The sequence below is a fragment of the Eptesicus fuscus genome, chromosome 2 (assembly GCF_027574615.1).
Source record: "Eptesicus fuscus isolate TK198812 chromosome 2, DD_ASM_mEF_20220401, whole genome shotgun sequence".
In the NCBI taxonomy this organism is placed as follows: Eukaryota; Metazoa; Chordata; class Mammalia; order Chiroptera; family Vespertilionidae; genus Eptesicus; species Eptesicus fuscus.
Window position 1 is genome coordinate 49,821,998 of NC_072474.1, and position 19,337 is coordinate 49,841,334.

General features: G+C 42.8%; 1 protein-coding gene across 2 annotated transcripts in view; it reads left to right on the forward strand.

Moving 5' to 3' along the window:
• Window positions 1–239: 239 nt before the first annotated feature.
• Window positions 240–19,337, forward strand: part of LOC129151638 (alcohol dehydrogenase E chain-like) — a 38,978-nt gene continuing 19,880 nt past the window's right edge. The window contains exons 1-3 of one of the 2 annotated variants that reach the window (XM_054727192.1): window positions 240–401; window positions 10,443–10,513; window positions 13,904–14,005. In XM_054727192.1, coding sequence (XP_054583167.1) covers window positions 371–401; window positions 10,443–10,513; window positions 13,904–14,005 — 204 coding nt within the window. In that variant the 5' untranslated portion in view covers window positions 240–370. The remainder of the gene's footprint in view (window positions 402–10,442; window positions 10,514–13,903; window positions 14,006–19,337) is intronic. The other variant, XM_054727195.1, reaches the window with a different exon arrangement.

Genomic DNA, 19,337 nt, shown 5'->3' on the forward strand with positions numbered 1-19,337 from the left:
CCAGGAGCTCAGGTACCCGGCCGCCTGCAAGGAGTCCACGCGGCTGCAGCAGCTCAGCCCCGGGAGGGAGGTGGTGCTGCCCGAGTCTGGCTCGGCCGCTGGGCGGCACCGGGGAGCACGAGGGACCCGAAGGCAGCTTCCCGCTCCTCTGAGCGCCCAGGCCACGCGGACAGAACCGGGCTGGGGCTGCGGGTGGGAGGGCCGTTGGCCGCCAACAACTGCCACCCGCCTAACCGCCCCTTCGCTCAGCGACTGGATTGGGGACTCGCTCTCCCCCTGGATCTTAGGTTTCCCTGCCTTTCGTTCAAGGAAACATTAGGCGCGTCGCGGGGCAATTGCAGCGGACTAGGCCAGAACTCACCTGGGAAAGATGTTCCCCGGCGCCCGGATGGCCTTCACTAGTAAGTGCCTGCCTCCCGCATCCCAGAGAGCGCGGGAGCCCTTAGTGCGCCAGGAGAAGGGCAGCGCCCATTAGGGATGAGGGGGGACGGACGAAGCTCCGCTCTCTTGCCTCCATCCAGGACACCTCACTGCCTCCCAGGAAGGGTGAGGAGCGGCTTGGGGTGAGCCCAGGCTGGAGCCTGGATTGGGTGCCTCCCTTGAGAAGAACCCCCAAACCCTTCCTGTCTTCCTGGCCAAGCATAACACAGCAGTTGGCTCACAGTTTCGTGGGGAATACTCGTGATATCGGTTAGTTGCTGTCCCTATTCAAGAGACAGGAATAACGCATTATCCAAGACCATATATGTAAGAAGGTACAGTTGGACTTTGGGTTTTTCAGTAACTGAGAAGATACTTCTATTTGTCTTTTAAAAATATTTTTACCATGTGTTGAACGTATCAGGAGGGTATGTCTGCAATTAATGACAAGATAATTGTCTTATCATCTTTGTCTTATCATCTGATACTTATATTTGTCTTATCATCTGATACTTATATTTGTCTTATCATCTGATACTTATATTTGTCCTGTATTGAACGTATCAGGAGGGTATGTCTGCAATTAATGACAAGATAATTGTCTTATCATCTTTCATAGGCCTCAATGGCCCAGGAATTGCCCACACTCTCATGATTGCTTAATAAAAAGTTGGACATTATTTCATTTACAATGGGGGGAAAAGGAGGCATGATTGAATGAGAAAAGATATGTGACAAAAACATGAGGGATATCTTATTCTCACTATTTGAGAAGAATTAACTTTATTTTTAAGTACTGTGGCATAACATATAACTTTTATAACTACCCATTATGTAATCTAAGTCTTCATTGTAGTTATATGTGAAAATGATCAAGACATATATGCATACCATGAAGCATGATGCCATGCACTTTGTTTTCCCTGTTTCAATTGGAATTCTTGTTAAATTGCATGTTATTGCCCAGAAGTGATCCACCTTGGTGAAAGTTCCATGTCAGCTTGAAAAGAACGTGTTCTGCTGCTGTTAGATGAAGTAGTCCATAAATGTCATATGTACAGTTAATTGATAGTATCGCTAAGTTCAACTGTGTCTTCACTGATCTTCTGCCTGCTGGGATTGTCCTTTCTGCTAGAAAGATGCTGACATCTCCAGCTATAATGGGTTCATCGATTTCTCCTTGTAGTTCTATCAGATTTTGGCTCAGCAGTTTAATGATCTATAATAACAATCCTACCTTATAATAGAGAAACATGCAAATTGACTGCACCTCCGCTACACCCATGATTGGGCCGGCGGGAGGCTGGGGGGCGGGACTCCGGGTGGCCTATCCGGCAGTTGAGAAGATCAAGATGGTGGCGCCCAGTCCTCTTAGTTCCAGGGGTCACTGGGAAGATTGCCACTCGGGGGAGGCGAGGCCGGGCTGCCCAGCCACTCCTGGGGATCACTGGGGAGGTTGGCAACACAGGGTGCATGGCCTGGCCTGCCCAGCTGCTCCCAGGGGCCCCTGGAGAGATTGGCAACCAGGGGGGGCATGGCCCAGCCCGCTCAGCCGCTCCCAGAGATCGGCAACCGGGGGTGTGTGGCCGAACCCCCCAGCCGCTCCCGGAGGTCCCTGGGGAGATCGGCACCCCGGGGAGGTGAGGCTGGACTCGCCCAGCCGCTCCCGGGGTCCCTGGGAACATTGTAGGCATGTGATTGCTGAGACCCAGACCAGGCCTCTGGCCACAGATTCATAGCTTTGCGGAGACCTAGGGCCGGGATCTGCCTCATCTGCAGAGAGACAGAGGTTCTGCAGTGCCCCCAAGACGTGGGTGGGCCCAGCCAGGGATTAAGGTGCATGGAAGGACTCCTGGCAGAGGGGCAAGGACCCTCACCCCTGAGGCGGGGGTTGAGGGGTGGTGCCACCTCAGTGGAGGGGTGCTGCACTGCAGGGTACTGGACTGACTGATGTGATTCAGAGAAGCTCCCAGTGCTAACCCGCCACGCTCAGGCGGCCTTCACAATTCAGAGGCGGTGACTCCTGCTCCCGCCTTGACCCAAAAGCAAGCTCGCTACACCCTGCCCCATGGCAGAGCATGCCTAGGCAGTGAGTGGGAAGCCTTCCACCTGTTTCGAAGAAGGGGGGGCAGTAAAGAATGGGGGGAGAGGAAAGAATGTGGAGCATCCGCAATGAAGAGGTGCTTGAGAAAGAGGCTGGGAAGCCTGACTGGAAGGTTTGTTCTGTTTGCTGGGCCGCTGCCCCTTAGGAAGCGCAAAGAGCATGGCTCTGAGGGCTTCCTGTGTGCTGAGTCAAGTTCCACAGCCAACTGGAATTGGTCTCAGTTTCCTGGTCTGTGAAATGGATGAAGCGTGTCCCAGTGCCTTCACTGAGATTTGATGGCCAATTGAGATACTATATAAAGAAAATGAGGGAAGAAGTGAGGAAGAAAAGGAAGGACAAGCAACACAAAAGAAAGACTGAAAGGAACCTGTAAACCCATTGCCACTTAAATAGGGAATATAGTCAATAGTGTTGTAATGATGGTATGATGCCAGGTGGGTACTAGAAATATTGGGGAACACTTTGTAAAGTATATGATTGTCTAACCACTATTCTGTAACTACTATAAAACCTGAAACCAATACAAAATAATGTTGAATGTAAAGAAATGAAAATTGGAGTGAAATTTTTATACATTTTAAAGTTTAAATAAAAGCTGTAAAGGAAGGAAGGGAAGAATAAAAAGTGTTTTTCATTTTGCCACTTCATTAAAAAGACAGTTGTCTTTATATGGTGCTTTTATACTTTTCTAAGTCATTATCTCATTTTAATTTCCGGGCAACTTAAAGACAAGATAAGTATTCCCTCCACTATTCAAAGAAAGGAAATCTTGGTGTCTGGTCCTAATGATTCAATCGTCAAGCCCTTATTGTAAAACAGGGTTAGTAAAATTTTCTGTGCAGGGTCATATCTATACTAATAAAAGCCTTGGGGAGGGTATTTGGAGGCAATCAGGCCCGCAAAGGAGCAGTTAGGGGGCAATCAGGCCAGCAAGGGAGCAGTTAGGGGGCAATCAGGCAGGTAGGTGAGCGGTTAGGAGCCAGTGGTCCCGGATTGTGAGAGGGATGTCCAACTGAAGGTTTAGGCCCGATTCCAGAGGACATCCCCCGAGGGGTCCCATATTAGAGAGGGTGCAAGCTGGGCTGAGGGACACCCTCCCCAGTGCACAAATTTCGTGCACCAGGCCTCTAGTCTATAATAATAAAAGGGTAATATGCTAATTAGACTGTACAGCCGAATGACTTTCCAGATGAAGCTGGGGCTGCACTGCTGCGAAGGCCAAGTCCCTTGCACAAATTTCATGCATCAAGCCTCTAGTCTCTTTATAGGCACATGCATATTTAGGATTGTTATATGTTCTTTCATTTTAACCTTTGTACTAGGTTTTGTGTTGGTTGATCTATTCCTTTTATTATATGTTTGCCTTTGTCAGTGAGAAAATTTTTCTTTCATATCTTTTCTTAGTAATTAAAAATTTTTTTTCTTCTTCTTAAAGAGGTCTCCTAAATATTTCTGGTAATGTTGGTTTGATGATGGTGATCTCCTTCTGCCTTTTCTTGCCTGTGAAACATTTCATCTCTCCTTTGGTTCTAAAGGATAGCTTTCCTGGGTAGAGTAATCTTAGTTATAGGTTCTTGTGTTTCTCTTTTTTTTTTTTTTTGCCAATTACAGTTTATATTCAATGTTATTTTTCTTTCACGTGTGCCAATCTCTTTTTGCCTGCAAAGTTTCTCTTGAGAAATCAGCTGAAAGTCTTATAGGAGCTACCTTTTCTCTTGCTGCTTTTAAAATCATCCTTTGGCATTTTTGTTTTCTTTTGTTTGCTTTTTTATCTCCCCTATACTCTCCTTCCCCTCCCCCTAGTGGCTCTCCCCACAGCAATCATTACACTATAGTCCATGTCCATGATTTTATTTTTATTTTTCTTGTTTGCTCTGATTTCTTCTTATTTGGAACTCTGCACTTTTGGGACTTGTATGTCTATTTCCGTTGCCAGATTAAGGAACTTTTTAGTAACTATACCTTCAAATATTTCTCTCCCTCCCTCCCTTTCTTTTCTTTCTGGTACTCCTATGATACAAATGTTAAACTTCATGTTGTCCCAGAGGTCCCTTAAACTATCCTTGTGTTTTAATTTTTTTCTTTTTGGTACTCTACTTAGGTGTTTTCTGCTACCTGTCTTCCAAATTACTGATTCTATTATCTGTTTTATTCAGTCTGCTCTTGATTCCCTCCAATGTATTCTTCATTTCAGTTATTGTAGTTTCATTTCTGACTAGTTCTTTTTTATGATTTCTATGGCCCTGGCACTCTTTGAGTTGCTATCCCTTCTCTGGAGCTTAGGATGAGTGTTGTGAGCAAGTGAGGCTGTGCTTAGGCCCTTTAAGAGGATGATTGTGTCTACAGCAACCCTCCATCTCACCTAGAGTGAGTCCCTGCTGATTTTCACAGCCATCTACAGGGGGGATTTCTCTCCTCAGCACTGGAGCTGCAGGTTTTGGAGCTGAAACTCCTCATTATTCTATGGGGTCCTCCATGGCCAACGTGTTCCTCCCTATTCTTAACCACCACATGTGGATGTGTGACCTGTCTGTTCCACATTTCTGCTCACTCAGAATATTTCAAGGTTACCTAAAATCTGTTGATGTATGAATATACAAACCTGTAGGAAATTTTTATAATAATTTATTTGAGTCAACCAGAGGATATTTCTGGAAGCAAGATCTCAACAGACTGAGAAAAATTCTTCCAAGAAATGACAGTATGCAGGTTCCTTTATGCATTTGGAATTAAGAAGAGAATGCAAGGCTCAGCCTGTGTGGCTCAGTTGTTGAGTGTCGACCAGTTAACTAGGAGGTCACGGTTCAATTCCCAGTCAGGGCACAAGCCTTAGTTGCAGGCTTCAGCCCCAATGGGGAGCATGCAGGAGGCAGCCAAACAATGATTCTCTCTCATCATTGATGTTTCTATCTCTCTCTCTCTCCCCCTTCCTCTCTGAAATCAACAAAACATATTTTTTAAAACAGAAGAGAATGTAAAGAAAATCACATGAAGCTAGGAGACAACAAGGAAGGGACTGAAGGACAAGGTAGTTAATGAGATTATGCTTCAGACAGAGGTGTCTGAAAAGAAGCATTTCAAACTCAGGTGCACTGAAACAATGGACAGGGCTTGCTTAAGGCAAAGATAGTTCTTTTACTAAAGGAGTTATATGCCTGGGCATAACTACTCACCACCACCTTCCAGCTAAGGATTTATGATCAGGTCAGCCTGAGAGGTGGTTACTTTCCATAGAACCACTTTTCTGTCCACCCACCCTTCCCTCATACATATTTTTATAAAACTAATAAAGTAGAATTCGTGTCATTTGCATTACTTTACAATCATTATACAATATTTTTTCTGTAGCATCTCAAAAATGATCATTTGCATACCTCTTCATCAAGCTGACCCATAATATTTCACTTAAGCCTTCAGATTATTTCAGTTAGGTACTCAGAAAAAAACTGCCAAGAAATAAATTTATGGTGTTGGATTTGGGTAGATCAAACGTATTGACTTAGCAACTTAACTGTTTGGCTACTATTAACCTCTCTCCTTACCCTGCCTCAACCCCATGATATTTGAAAGCTATTAGATTATTTATGCACCCATGAGAAGAGTTACATCTTTTTCTTTTCCAAGTATCTTCTAAGTAAGTATTAGCCACATTGCTTTGCCATGACATTTGGCCTATAAAACAAGGAATTTGGAATGGATAATTTTGGAGTTCCTTGCCAGCAGTGTTCCTTCTGAGGCTTCTAAAATGATGGGGGCTTTTTGGATAGATAAACTGTAACTCTGTTATGCCTTGCTCTATTTTTGTAGAGTAGTGGGAAGAATATGGGTTACGGATTAGACAGAAGTGGTTAAGGATTCTGCCACTGTCACTTATCAGCTTCGTGATACCATCAGAAATTGTGGAGTTCTCTACAGCTGCATGATCTCAACTGTCTGGTTTTAATTGATTGTTTCATGGCTGGACACCTGAACCAGGTTGGACACCTGCTATAGATTGAGTGTTGTGTACTCCCCCAAATTCATATGTTGAAACCTAATCCCCAATGTCAAGATATTTGGAAGTGGAGCCTTTGGGAGGCAATGAGATCATAGGCTTGAGCCCTCATAAACTGGATAAATGCCTTTATATAAAGAGACTCCAGAGAACTCCCTTGCCCTTTCTACCATGTGACAACGCAGATAATGGTTGTCCACACACCAGGAATTGGGCTGTCACAAGACACTGAGTCCACCTTTACCTAGATGTTAGACTTTCCAGCCGCCAAAACTATCAGAAATAAACTGTTGTTTAAACCAGTTTGCTGTTTAAACTGATCTTTTTAACAGCAGCCTAAATGGAGGACCATACATTGAATTCAAATTATTCCTAATACTTATCCCACCATCACTCTATAAACTCACTCAAGTCCAATGTGATTGGAGATATGAGCTCCTTGAGGCCTCGCAGAATCTCTGAAAAGTGGTCAGACTCCCTTTCTTCATGCTGCTCTGCACAAGTGAAGGTGAGCAGCAGGGAGAACAAGGTGGTGACCGGTCTGGACAAGCAGTGTCTTCTCTTCCCGGTGGATGGAGTGTGGCCCCGTATGACCCTCTGCACCTGCACAGGTAAAGTTGAAAAAAGACAACAGTGTCATGCCCTTGACAATTTCAGAAAAATGTGAACTTTATGCGAATGCATACATGTTGGCAGACTATATCTAATTAAGTAGTTGAATGCAGCATGCTCCAAGTGTTGGTATAAGGCTTGAGACTTATTAAAAACTAGAGGCCCAGTGCATGAAATTTGTGCACTAGGGAGGGTGTCCCCTCAGCCCAGCTTGCACCCTCTCTAATATGGGACCCCTCGGGGGATGTCCAACTGCAGGTTCAGGCCCTATCCCTGTGGAATAAGGCCTAAACCTGCAGTTGGACATCCCTCTCACAATCCGGGACCACTGGCTCCTAACCACTCACCTACCTGCCTGATTGCCCCCTAACTGCTCCCTTGCTGGCCTGATTGCCCCCTAACTGCTCCTTTGCAGGCCTGATTGCCCCCAAATACCCTCCCCTCCTGGCCTGATCACCCCCTAGGCTTTTATTAGTATAGATATGACCCTGCACAGAAAATTTTACTAACCCTGCTTTACAATAAGGGCTTGACGATTGAATCATTAGGACCAGACACCAAGATTTCCTTTCTTTCAATAGTGGAGGGAATACTTATCTTGTCTTTAAGTTGCCCGGAAATTAAAATGAGATAATGACTTAGAAAAGTATAAAAGCACCATATAAAGACAACTGTCTTTTTAATGAAGTGGCAAAATGAAAAACACTTTTTATTCTCCCCTTCCTTCCTTTACAGCTTTTATTTAAACTTTAAAATGTATAAAAATTTCACTCCAATTTTCATTTCTTTACATTCAACATTATTTTGTATTGGTTTCAGGTTTTATATTAGTTACAGAATAGTGGTTAGATAATCATATACTTTACTAAGTGTTCCCCGATATTTCTAGTACCCACCTGGCATCATACCATCATTACAACACTATTGACTATATTCCCTATTTAAGTGACAATGGGTTTACAGGTTCCTTTCAGTCTTTCTTTTGTGTTGCTTGTCCTTCCTTTTCTTCCTCACTTCTTCCATCATTTTCTTTATATAGTATCTCAATTGGCCATCAGAGCTCAGTGAAGGCACTGGGACACGCTTCATCCATTTTACAGACCAGGAAACTGAGACCAATTCCAGTTGGCTGTGGAACTTGACTCAGCACACAGGAAGCCCTCAGAGCCATGCTCTTTGCGCTTCCTAAGGGGCAGAGGCCCAGCAAACAGAACAAACCTTCCAGTCAGGCTTCCCAGCCTCTTTCTCAAGCACCTCTTCATTGCGGATGCTCCACATTCTTTCCTCTCCCCCCATTCTTTACTGCCCCCCCCTTTTCTGAAGCAGGTGGAAGGCTTCCCACTCACTGCCTAGGCATGCTCTGCCATGGGGCAGGGTGTCGCGAGCTTGCTTTTAGGTCAAGGCAGGAGCAGGAGTCACTGCCTCTGAAGTGTGAAGGCCGCCTGAGCGAGGCCCATTAGCACTGGGAGCTTCTCTGAATCACATCAGTCAGTCCAGTACCCTGCAGTGCAGCACCCCTCCACTGAGGTGGCACCACCCCTCAACCCCCGCCTCAGGGGTGAGGGTCCTTGGCCCTCTGCCAGGAGTCCTTCCATGCCCCTTGATCCTTGGCTGGGCCCACCCACATCTTGGGGGCATTGCAGAACCTCTGTCTCTCTGCAGATGAGGCAGATCCCTGCCCTAGGTCTCCGCAAAGCTATGAATCTGTGGCCAGAGGCCTGGTCTGGGTCTCAGCAACCACATGCCTGCAATGTTCCCAGGGACCCTGGGAGCAGCTGGGCGAGTCCAGCCTCACCTCCCCGGGGTGCCGATCTCCCCAGGTACCCCTGGGAGAGGCTGGATGGGCCCGGCCATATCCCCGCGGTTGCCTATATCCCCAGGGATACCCGGGAGCGGCTGGATGGGCCGGCTAGGCCCCCAGTGTTGCTGATCTCCCGGCCATGCCCCCTAGGTTGCTGATCTCCCCAGGGACCCCCCCCCCCCCCGCCTTGAGAGGCTGCATCGGCCCGGCCACGCCCCCCCGGGGTGCCGATCGCCCCAGGGACCCCCGGGAGCGGCTGGATGGGCCCGGCCACACCCCCCCAGGGTGCCGATCTCCCCAGGGACCCCCGGAATGTAGAGGACTGGGTGCCGCCATCTTGATCTTCTCAATGGCCGGATAGGCCACCGGAGTCCTGCCCCCTAGCCTCCCGCCGGCTCAATCGTGGGCGTAGCGGAGGTGCAGTCAATTTGCATGTTTCTCTATTATAAGGTAGGATAAAACTCATATTCTTTCTCTTATGCATGGCAATGACCAATGGATAATAGAAATGCACAAGATTGTGTGTTTTTCAATTTTGGCTGTGCAAGAAAGATCAATATTTAGTTTTTAACTTAAATGTTCTCTCTCCAAAGCCTCCTTTGAGTCCTTTAGACAGATGCCCTTCCTTTGAAACAGCGTATCCCGATGGTCCGACTTATTTGTGCCTTTTTTGCCATAGGTTGTGAGCTTTCTTTTATGGGTAATCATTGTAGCTGATATTTATTGAAGACTGTTCTATCTGCCAGGTTTCCCGGTATTTTAAAGGGTTTGTCTCATTGGTTCAACAAACGATGCTTTGAAGTGGTACTATTATTCTATTATTTTACAAATAAGAGCAAATTCACGCAGCTAGTAAAGATAGGGTCTGCCTTGGATCCAAGGTCATGTCATAAGCATTTCCCCATATGCCTCTCCGCATAGGTAGAGGCCATCGCTTATCCCTCCTTGCCACCCCAGTGGACCCTACTGAATGCCTGGAACAGGGAGGAGCTCAGTCAGTGCTGCTAGGTATTGAGGAGAGCTGAAATGCCAGGGTCATGAGCCCCTTTTCTGTGACTGACTGGTGCTGCCATCTCTGCTATGAAGAGGAGGAGGGTGCTGGGGCAAACACATTCCTCTGGCTTGTACCTCTCTCTGTCCTATGTCCTTTGTGCTGCTTCCTTACTGCTCCTTCTGCCTAACTGCAGCATGAGGATTAGAAGTTGCAGCTTTGTTCACACAAATGGGAAATGAGGAGAAAGAGTAAATGAGGAATCCAGAAAAAAGGAGAGTGTGTAAAATTTATGTGTAGAGAAATAATTAACCAAATAAATCCAGCTGTTGTTCGTAATTGGCATATTACAAAGTTCAATCCTGAGTGGTGGATTAGTGCCCATTTCTCTCTGATTTGATATGGTTTGGGAATAAACTTATGGGTTTGGATAAAGACACCACATTGCATGTGTAGAACTGAGCATTATTCAAGCAAATAAAATACCTGTGCAACATATCTGCTTCATGTAATCGAGCAGGAAAGGGTCTGCAAGAATCCATCCGCCTCCTGGCCTGCAGAAAGAACAGAAACATGAGCACAGCAGGAAAAGTAAGCATTTTTTTTATTTTTGAAATATATATTCTCATTAGATAATATACAAAAAGAAATAGCATTTGATGAATAATTTATAATTTATATCTAAAATAGAAACCATATAAACTGAAACATAACATAGAATATATGCTTTGTTATGCAATGTATATTGAACCAGAATTTAAATAGGCTGTTGATAAATATCTTTAAAAGAATGTAAAGCTTCTGTACCTATTAATGTCTTTATTTACTATATTAGATAAATGGGCAGTAGTTATAGCCAATCATGAATAATTTGAAAATCTACAGTTAGAAATATTTTTAATCAATGATTTAACTTTGTATTAAGAAGCCATAACTTAAACGTTATTTTTTTGTAATCATATTTTTGTTTTTATGAACACAGGAGAAAAGTTCAGTCTGACATAAGTTTTATTGATCTCAAAGCATTAGAATCATCAAGGTTAAGCAAGCCATCAACATGCAAATTCTAATTTTAAAGGATCCTATGATGACTCAATCCAAGAAATTTCCATAGAAATCTTATAGAAAAATATCATCTCCATACAAAAGTCAACATGATCTTATAAAAAATTAATACCGATATAGTTTGAATCACTTATTATTAATAGGAACAGGGATATTTGCTTCTAGGTCTTTCATAGATCTTTTTATCTCTTCAATGTGCTTACAAGTGCAGAGAAATGCATTCAATATAATCAATTCACATTGTTTAACAGCTCAGTCCCAAAAAATGTCCAGTACTTTTGTTGTGTTAGGAGTGGATCACACTAATATTTTGCTATGATAACACAATTGAAAATTTCTGAGATTTCTACACACCCTATGTTATACAACAGGCCTATACATCAGTATGATTTGTTGAAAATTCAAGAGTCAATTGTCAGTTTTTTCATTTCAACTCTCTTTGTTTTTATTTGTTACTGATTAGCATTTACGATAGCAAATTACATTCCAAATGAAAAGTTAGGAAAAATAAATTTGTCAAAACTCAGCTTGGAAGAAATAATGAGTTCAGAGAGCAAATGGGTAAACCAAATGTATTCATGAAAACAGTAAATGCTAAGCAATCAGTTCTTCCCCCTCCGGGGCAACATCCATAGTTTTCATCTTTGTGTAACACTTCTCCTGTTTATTTTTCCTGCATCATATTTTCCTCAAATGCAAAATGGCAATCATAATGATCCCTACTTTATAAGATAGTTGTGAGAATGTAATAAATTAATACTCCTTAGCACTTAGGATAGTGTCTGGTACATAGAAGTTATTCAATACATGTTAGCCACTACTACTGATGTTGTTGTTATGTAAGATTTGGTTAACGCTTATTACCATGGGATGGTGAAAAGATAAAGTTGGATTGTTTTAATTCTCTGGGCAGCAGACTTTCTGACTTTGCAAAAATTAGTCAGTTACTAAGTCAATTGAGCCTCAATTTTGCCATCTGTAAAATAGACCAATAGCTCCATAATACAGCCTTGTGGGTTTTAAAGATTAAGTATGTAACTCATTCAGCATCAGCCACAACATGCCTGCCCATCAAATAAACACCTGATAATCAGGACCTATGTACTATTAGTGTATTATTTCTAAGTACTCTCATATTTATTGACCATGGCAAACACCTCGGCAAAGTGGAAGAATTAGACATATAAATAATGAAAATTAATTTGCAAAAGCATACATTTCAACTGACCTTTTAAAATCATATTTACAATTACGAATTGTACATTTATAATTAAAATTATTATAGAACTAGGGGCTCAGTGCACAAATTTGTACACCTTGAAAGGAACTGTGGGCCGCAAGGCTGCAGTGGGCACAGGGGTGGGTCTTGGCCCATCCTCCTTGCCCCTGCCTGGCCCCTCCTGCCATGGCCCCTGGTCCCCTCTCTGCTGGCAGCTCTGCTCCCCCTGCTGCTGCTCCCATGCACTGATGGCGCCAGCTCCGCTTGCACCCACTGATGGGGCAAAGCTATTGGGGCTGGTGCCAGCAGCAGGTGCGAGTGGGGCTGGCACAGTCAGTGGGTGTGAGCAGTGGCTGCTGTCTTGATAGCCCCTCAGGAGCAGGGGGAGGTGGAGAAGCCTTCAGGGGCGATCTGGGTGACAGCCACCAATCACACCCGCTGATGGTGCCCAGCAAATGGGGCTGGCGCCTGGTGCCGGCAGTGGGTGTGAGTGGTGGCTCCAGCGGCTGTGGGTGCAAACGGGGCCAGGCTGACAGTGGGTGTGAGCGCCAGGTGAAATTTTCAGTTATCACCAGAGGCTTGCCCTGGTGACAGCGACTGGTGCCCCGCCTTGGTCTGACACCCCCTCTCACCTGCTCCACCACCCCACTGTGGCCAATGCCCGCCATGTTCCGCACATGCTCCCTGGTGGTCAGCGCACATTGTAGCAACCAGTTGTTTGGTTTTTTCAGTTGTTCTGCCATTCGGTCTATTTGTATATTAACCTTTTATTACATAGGATAGAAAAAAAGCTCTCAAATGTATAAGCTTTGTAGCATTGAAGACAGATTTTATATTACATTCTCAAAATTACATTCTCATAAAAATATGTGTTCAACTTTAATTTTGAAGAACATCTATGGGTAAACTATGCTGGATTAAAAAGTCAAACACACAGTTATCTAACTTTTAAATATATATATATAAATGTGTGTGTGTGTGTGAGTGTGTGTGTGTGTATGTGTGTGTGTGTGTGTGTGTGTGTGTGTGTGTGTACAGCTGTAACCTCTGTGATTTCTGGCTCGCATCTAATCTGGAAAAAATAGCTACACATAAATTAGAGAAGAAAACCGAGCTGCCAAAGCTTACTTTCAAATGAGTCATGCAAACTAGTAGCACACAGAAGTAGTGGGGAGAGAAAATCGGAGGAGGACAGGCAAGGAGAAAGGGAAGTCACCTATGCAGGGAGGCAAGTGTGCACTGGAATCATAAAGTCGGATTCTTTGGGGCTTAAGTAGAGAATTTAAGCAAGAGAGCAAGAGATTTTATGTGACCAGACAAGTGATTCTATCAGTGAAATAATTGTCTTTTAAAACTTCATTACAAGCCAACATTTGTGGGCAAACAACCACTTTCAGGACTAACTGCATTAGTAACCCTTGGAAAAAGAAACAACATAAGGATGACCTAAAAGAACATATTGCATATTATCTCAATGCCTCATTATAGTTAATTCTATTTATATTTCCCTGTTTATTGCTTTACACATTTTTAAAAGGTATTTTCATTCTCTTTGCAAATCAGAAGTTTTCTATTTCTATATAACATTTATTAGATTCCAGACATGGGGCTAGATGTTGCACATAAAAATATGAAAGTCACAATCCCTGACTTCAGGAGTGGGTAAGTATGTGTATCATTTTCTGTTCAATTTCCAGGTAATAAAATGCAAAGCAGCTGTGCTATGGGAGGTAAAGAAACCCTTTTCCATTGAGGAGGTGGAGGTAGCACCCCCTAAGGCTAATGAAGTTCGTATAAAGGTGAAACACTTTTTCACATCTTTTGAATTTTAGATATAAGAAAATTCAGAGAATAGTACAAATGGAAATAATAAATAGTTTATTAAGAAGCACTTTTTAGCCCAGCTGGCATGGCTCAGAGGTTGGGTGTTGACCTATGAACTAGGAGGTCATGGTTTGATTCCCAGTCAGGGCATAGGCCCGGGTTGTGGGCTTGATCCCCAGTGTAGGGCATGCAGGAGGCAGCCAATCAATGATTCTCTCTCATAATTGATGTTAATATCTCTAGCCCTCTTCCTTCCTCTCTGAACTCAATAAAAATATATATTTTTTAAAAAGAAGCACTTAAAAAAATCCTCATGCAAGGATATGTTTATTTATTGATTGATTTAAGAGAGAGAGAGAACACTGAGAGAGAAACATCCCATTGATCAGTTGCCTTGCCTTCCATACGTGTCCCAACCAGGATCGAAACAGAAACCTAGGTAAGTGCCCTAGGTAATCCAAATAGTGGAAATACATTTCTTGTCAAGGAAAGATAAAAATACTAATACAAGTTGCTAAACTTTTAAAAATAGAATAGACAGTATGTACAGTATAATCCTAATGTCGACCTCAATAAAGAGTTAAACTGAGTCAAGCTCAAAATGATCAAAAAGATGAATTTATTTCTTCTTCTTGGCTAGCACTTCCAGTATTATATCGAACTGTTATGGTGAAAGTGGGCATCCCTGTCTTGTTCCTGTTCTTAGGGGAAATGGGTTTAGTTTTTGCCCACTGAGTATGATGTTGGCTATAGGTTTGTCATATAGGGCTTTTATTATGTTGAGGTATGATTCCTTTATTCCCACTTTGCTGAGAGTTTTGTTTTGTTTTTTATCAAGAAAGGGTGTTGGATTTTGTCAAATGCTTTTTCTGCATCAATTGATATAATCGTGGTTTTTACCTTTCAATTTGTTTATGTGATGTATCATATTTTATGGAAAGGATTATTTGCCTTCTTGAGTAGATCCTGAGCATTCCGGGTGGTAGGCTGGATTTAGATATCAAAAACCCACTTCACCACACCATGGGTACAAGACAACTCAAACAAGTCTTGTTGCAGTGAGAGGGCAGCTGCTGGTGGCCAAGTCTCTGTCTGTTACCCGGGTCCCAATTTGAGCTGGGCATGGGAAGTTGAGCAGTCATGGGGGCAGGAGACTTCCCTCAGAAAGGGTGAGGGTTCAGGCCCCTGCAAAGTTGGGGGGGGTGAGGTTCTGTGCCCCACCTCTGTTGACCCCCAAGTTATCTCCTGATGGCCCCTCTGTGACTGTGCCTGTCTTAAGTTGTTCCTTCCCTGAGGAATCTTACCCATCTCTGGCTAACCAGTCATTCTCCAGGGCTAAGCAGGATGATGTGAGGTTCAGTTCTGTCTCCTTGGTAACCTATGCCCCCGTGGCCTCCACGCCCAGCACCTGCCTTGAGATCCCCTCGCCTGCTGGCAGGGGCCCTAGCACTGATTACATATCTTGGGGAACCCGGGTTTATTCTCCAGGGAGGGCCCAGCTCACCCCACTGGGTGAGAGACAGATCCATGGTACCAGTCATCATGAGGCATCAACCTCGACATGAACAGAAAGCTCAGGCAACAGCTGTGGGTAATTGGATTGTGAGAAGAGGGTCCCTCTTGGCCAAAAGGGCAAGAGAGACCAATATAGAATGCTCAGGTGCCTTCCCAGGGGGCCCTCTACACAATGGAAGGGATTAAATCCTTTCATGTCCTTTTTAAATTACTGCCAGACATTCAAAGAATTAGTTTGTAAGTTTGCTTGGGATAATTGTATATTATGTTGTTGTAATTCTAAAATATCAAGAGATGTGTTACTTTTGTCCCCAAGCACCAAAAAGATGATTTTTTATTGATCCCCAGGGGTGCGAGGTACTATTATAGGTAATGGGGGTAACAAAAATCTGGGAAAAATTTTGATGACATTGTAGAATAATATCATGTAATATCTTTGCTCTAGGCCATGGCAATTCCATTTCAAACTGGCTGTTGATTTCTTTTTGTATAGACAAGGTCTTAGTTACATTTTCTGCACCTCTCCCAGGGGCAAGTAGTGATAGTAGTGACACCCTTTCCTTGGTGTCCACACAAGCCAGAAACCTTTCTTTAATTTTACACACAAGACGCCAACAGCAAACACCACTAAACCTGCCAAAATTCCCCATGTTTCTGAGTAACACTCTTCCAATGCCACCACCGACAACTGTTGGAAAAATAAGTAATTTTACACACAAAGGGGCAGTGGTTTGATTTTGTGTCATACAAAAGGGAAGCTGGGTGGAGACTCCTGTGTAATTATGCTTGCTTGCCATGGATGACCAAGGTGTTTGGTACTATTGATGACTACATTAGGCGGGGGATTAGCCCACGTAAGGGGTCTTACCCATGAAGGGTCAGGAGCTTAAGTCCAAAATACTCTCCCATTTGCCCCAGGTAATATTACTGTACAACTGATGATTGCTAGCATGGCTAGAAAGGCGTCCTCAGGCATTCTTGGGTTTCTGGTTACCTCACAATTTCTTCCTGAGGTTTGACATTCTGATTGAAGTTTCTCTGTCTCTGGATCTATTTTTTTTTTCCCCATCACTTTATGTTGTTCATTATATCCCACAAATGAGTGAGATCATGTGATTTTTATCTTTCTCTGCCTGGCTTATTTCACTTAGCATAATGTTCTCCATCTCCATCCATGTTGTTGCAAATGTTAAGAGCTCCTTCTTTTATACCGCAGCATAGTATTCCATTGTGTAGATATACCACTGGTCTTTAATCCACTCTTCTGCTGATGGGCACTTAGGCTGTTTCCAAATATTAGCTATGGTGAATTGTGCTGCGATGAACATAAGGGTACATATATCCTTTCTGATTCTGTTTCTAGTTTCTTGGGATATATTCCTAGGAGTGGGATCACTGGATCAAATGGGAGTTCCATTTTTAGTTTTTTGAGGAAACTCCATACTGTTCTGCACAGTGGCTGCACCAGTCTGCATGCCCATCAGCAGTGCACAAGGGCTCCTTTTTCTCTGCATCCTCGCCAGCACTTGTCATTTGTTGACTTGTTGATAATAAACATTCTGACTGGTGTGAGATGATACCGCATCGTCGTTTTGATTTGCATCTCTCTGATGATTAGTGAGTTGAGCAGGTTTTCATATGTCTCTTGGCCTTCCTTCTGTCTTCTTTCAAAAAGTGTCTATTTAATCAGTTGCCCATTTTTTGATTGGGTTGTTTATCTTCTTTTTGTTAAGCTGCATGAGTTCCCTGTAAATGAAGATTAAACCTTTATCATTGATATCATTGGCAAATATGTTCTCCCATGCAGTGGGCTTTCTTGTTGTTTTATTGATGGTTTCCTTTGCTGTACAAAAGCTTTTTATTTTGATGTAGTCCCATTTGTTTATTTTCTCTTTAGTTTCCATTGCCCTGGGAGCAGTATCAGTGAAGAAATTGCTTTAGTATATGTCAGAGATTTTTCTTCCTTTAGATTCCTCTAATATTTTTATGGTTTCCCATTTTATGTTTAAGTCCTTGATCCATTTTGAGTTTATTTTTGTGTATGGTGTAAGTTGGTGGTCTAGTTTCATTTTTTTTGCATGTATCTGTCCAATTTTCCCAACACCATTTATTGAAGAGACTGTCTTGACTCCATTGTATGTTATGCCTCCTTTGTCAAATATTAATTGAGCATAGCGATTTGAATTGATTTCTGGGTTCTCTATTCTATTCCATTGGTCTATATGTCTGTTCTTGTGACAATACCAGGCAGTTTTGAGAACAGTGGCTTTGTAATATAGATTGATATCTGGTATTGAGATCCCTCCTACTTTGTTCTTCTTTCTCAGGATTGCTGTAGCTATTCAGCTTTTTTTATTCCAGATGAATTTTTGAAAAGTTCATTCTAGGTCTGTGAAATATGCCATTGGTATTTTAATGGGAAGTGCATTGAAATTATAGATTGCTTTGGGTAGTATGGACATTTTGATGATGTTGATTCTACCAATCCATGAACATGGTATATTCTTCCATCTGTTTATGTTTTCCTCTATCTCTTTTTTCAGTGTTGTGTAGTTTTCCGCGTGTAAGTCTTTTACCTCCTTAGTCAAGTTTATTCCTAAGTATCTTAATTTTTTTTGGTGCGATGGTAAATGGGATTGCTTTTTTAGTCTCTCTTTCTGTATGTTCATTATTGGTGTATAAAAATGACATAGATTTCTTGACATTAATTTTGTATCCTGCTACACTGCTGAATTCATTTATTAAGTCTAATAATTTTTTGATGGAGTCTTTAGGGTTTTCTATGTACAGTATCATGTCATCTGCAAATAAAGACAGTTTTACTTCTTCTTTTCCAATTTGGATGCCTTTTATTTGTTCTTCTTGTCTGATTGAAATGGTTAGTACTTCCAGCACTATATTGAACAGGAGTGGTGAGAGTGGGCATCCCTGTCTTGTTCCTGTTCTTAGCAAAAATGGTTTTAGTTTTTGCCCATTGTTTATGATGTTGGCTGTGGGTTTGTCATATATGGCTTTTATGATGTTGAGGTATGATCCTTCTATTCCCACCTTGCTGAGAGTTTTTATCAAGAAAGGAACTTGGATTATGTCAAATGCTTTTTCTGAATAAATTGATATGACTATGTGATTTTTATCTCTCAATTTGTTTATGTGATATATCACATTTATTGATTTGTGAATATTGTACCATCCTTGCATCCCTGGGGTAAATCCTACTTGGTCATGGTGTATGATCTTTCAGATGTACTGCTGGATCCGATTTGGCAGAATTTTGTTGAGGATTTTGGCATCTATGTTCATGAGGGATATTGACCTGTAATTCTCTTTCATTGTGTTATCGTTATCTGGTTTTGGTATTAGGGTGATGCTGACTTCATAGAAGTAGCATGGAAGTGTTCCTTCCTTTTGAATTTTCTGGAATAGTCTGAGGAGGATAGGTTTTAGTTCTTCCTTGAATGTTTGGTAAAACTCCCCTGTGAAGCCATCTGGCCCCGGGCTTTTGTTTCCATAGTTACCAGCATATTGAGATTTTTTCTTTTTTTTTTTTTTTTTTGTGTGTTTTTTTTTTTTTTTTTTTTTTTTAAATTTCTTTATTGATTAAGGTGTCACATATTTGTCCTCATCCCCCCATTCCCATCCCACCCCTCTCCCCACGCATGCCCCAATCCCCTGTTGAACTTAACCATTGGATAGGCTTATATGCATGCATACAGGTCCTTTGGTTGAACTCTCCCCCTCCCCCCACCCTCCCCCTACCCTCCCCTATCCTCCCTCTGAGGCCCGATAGTCCGA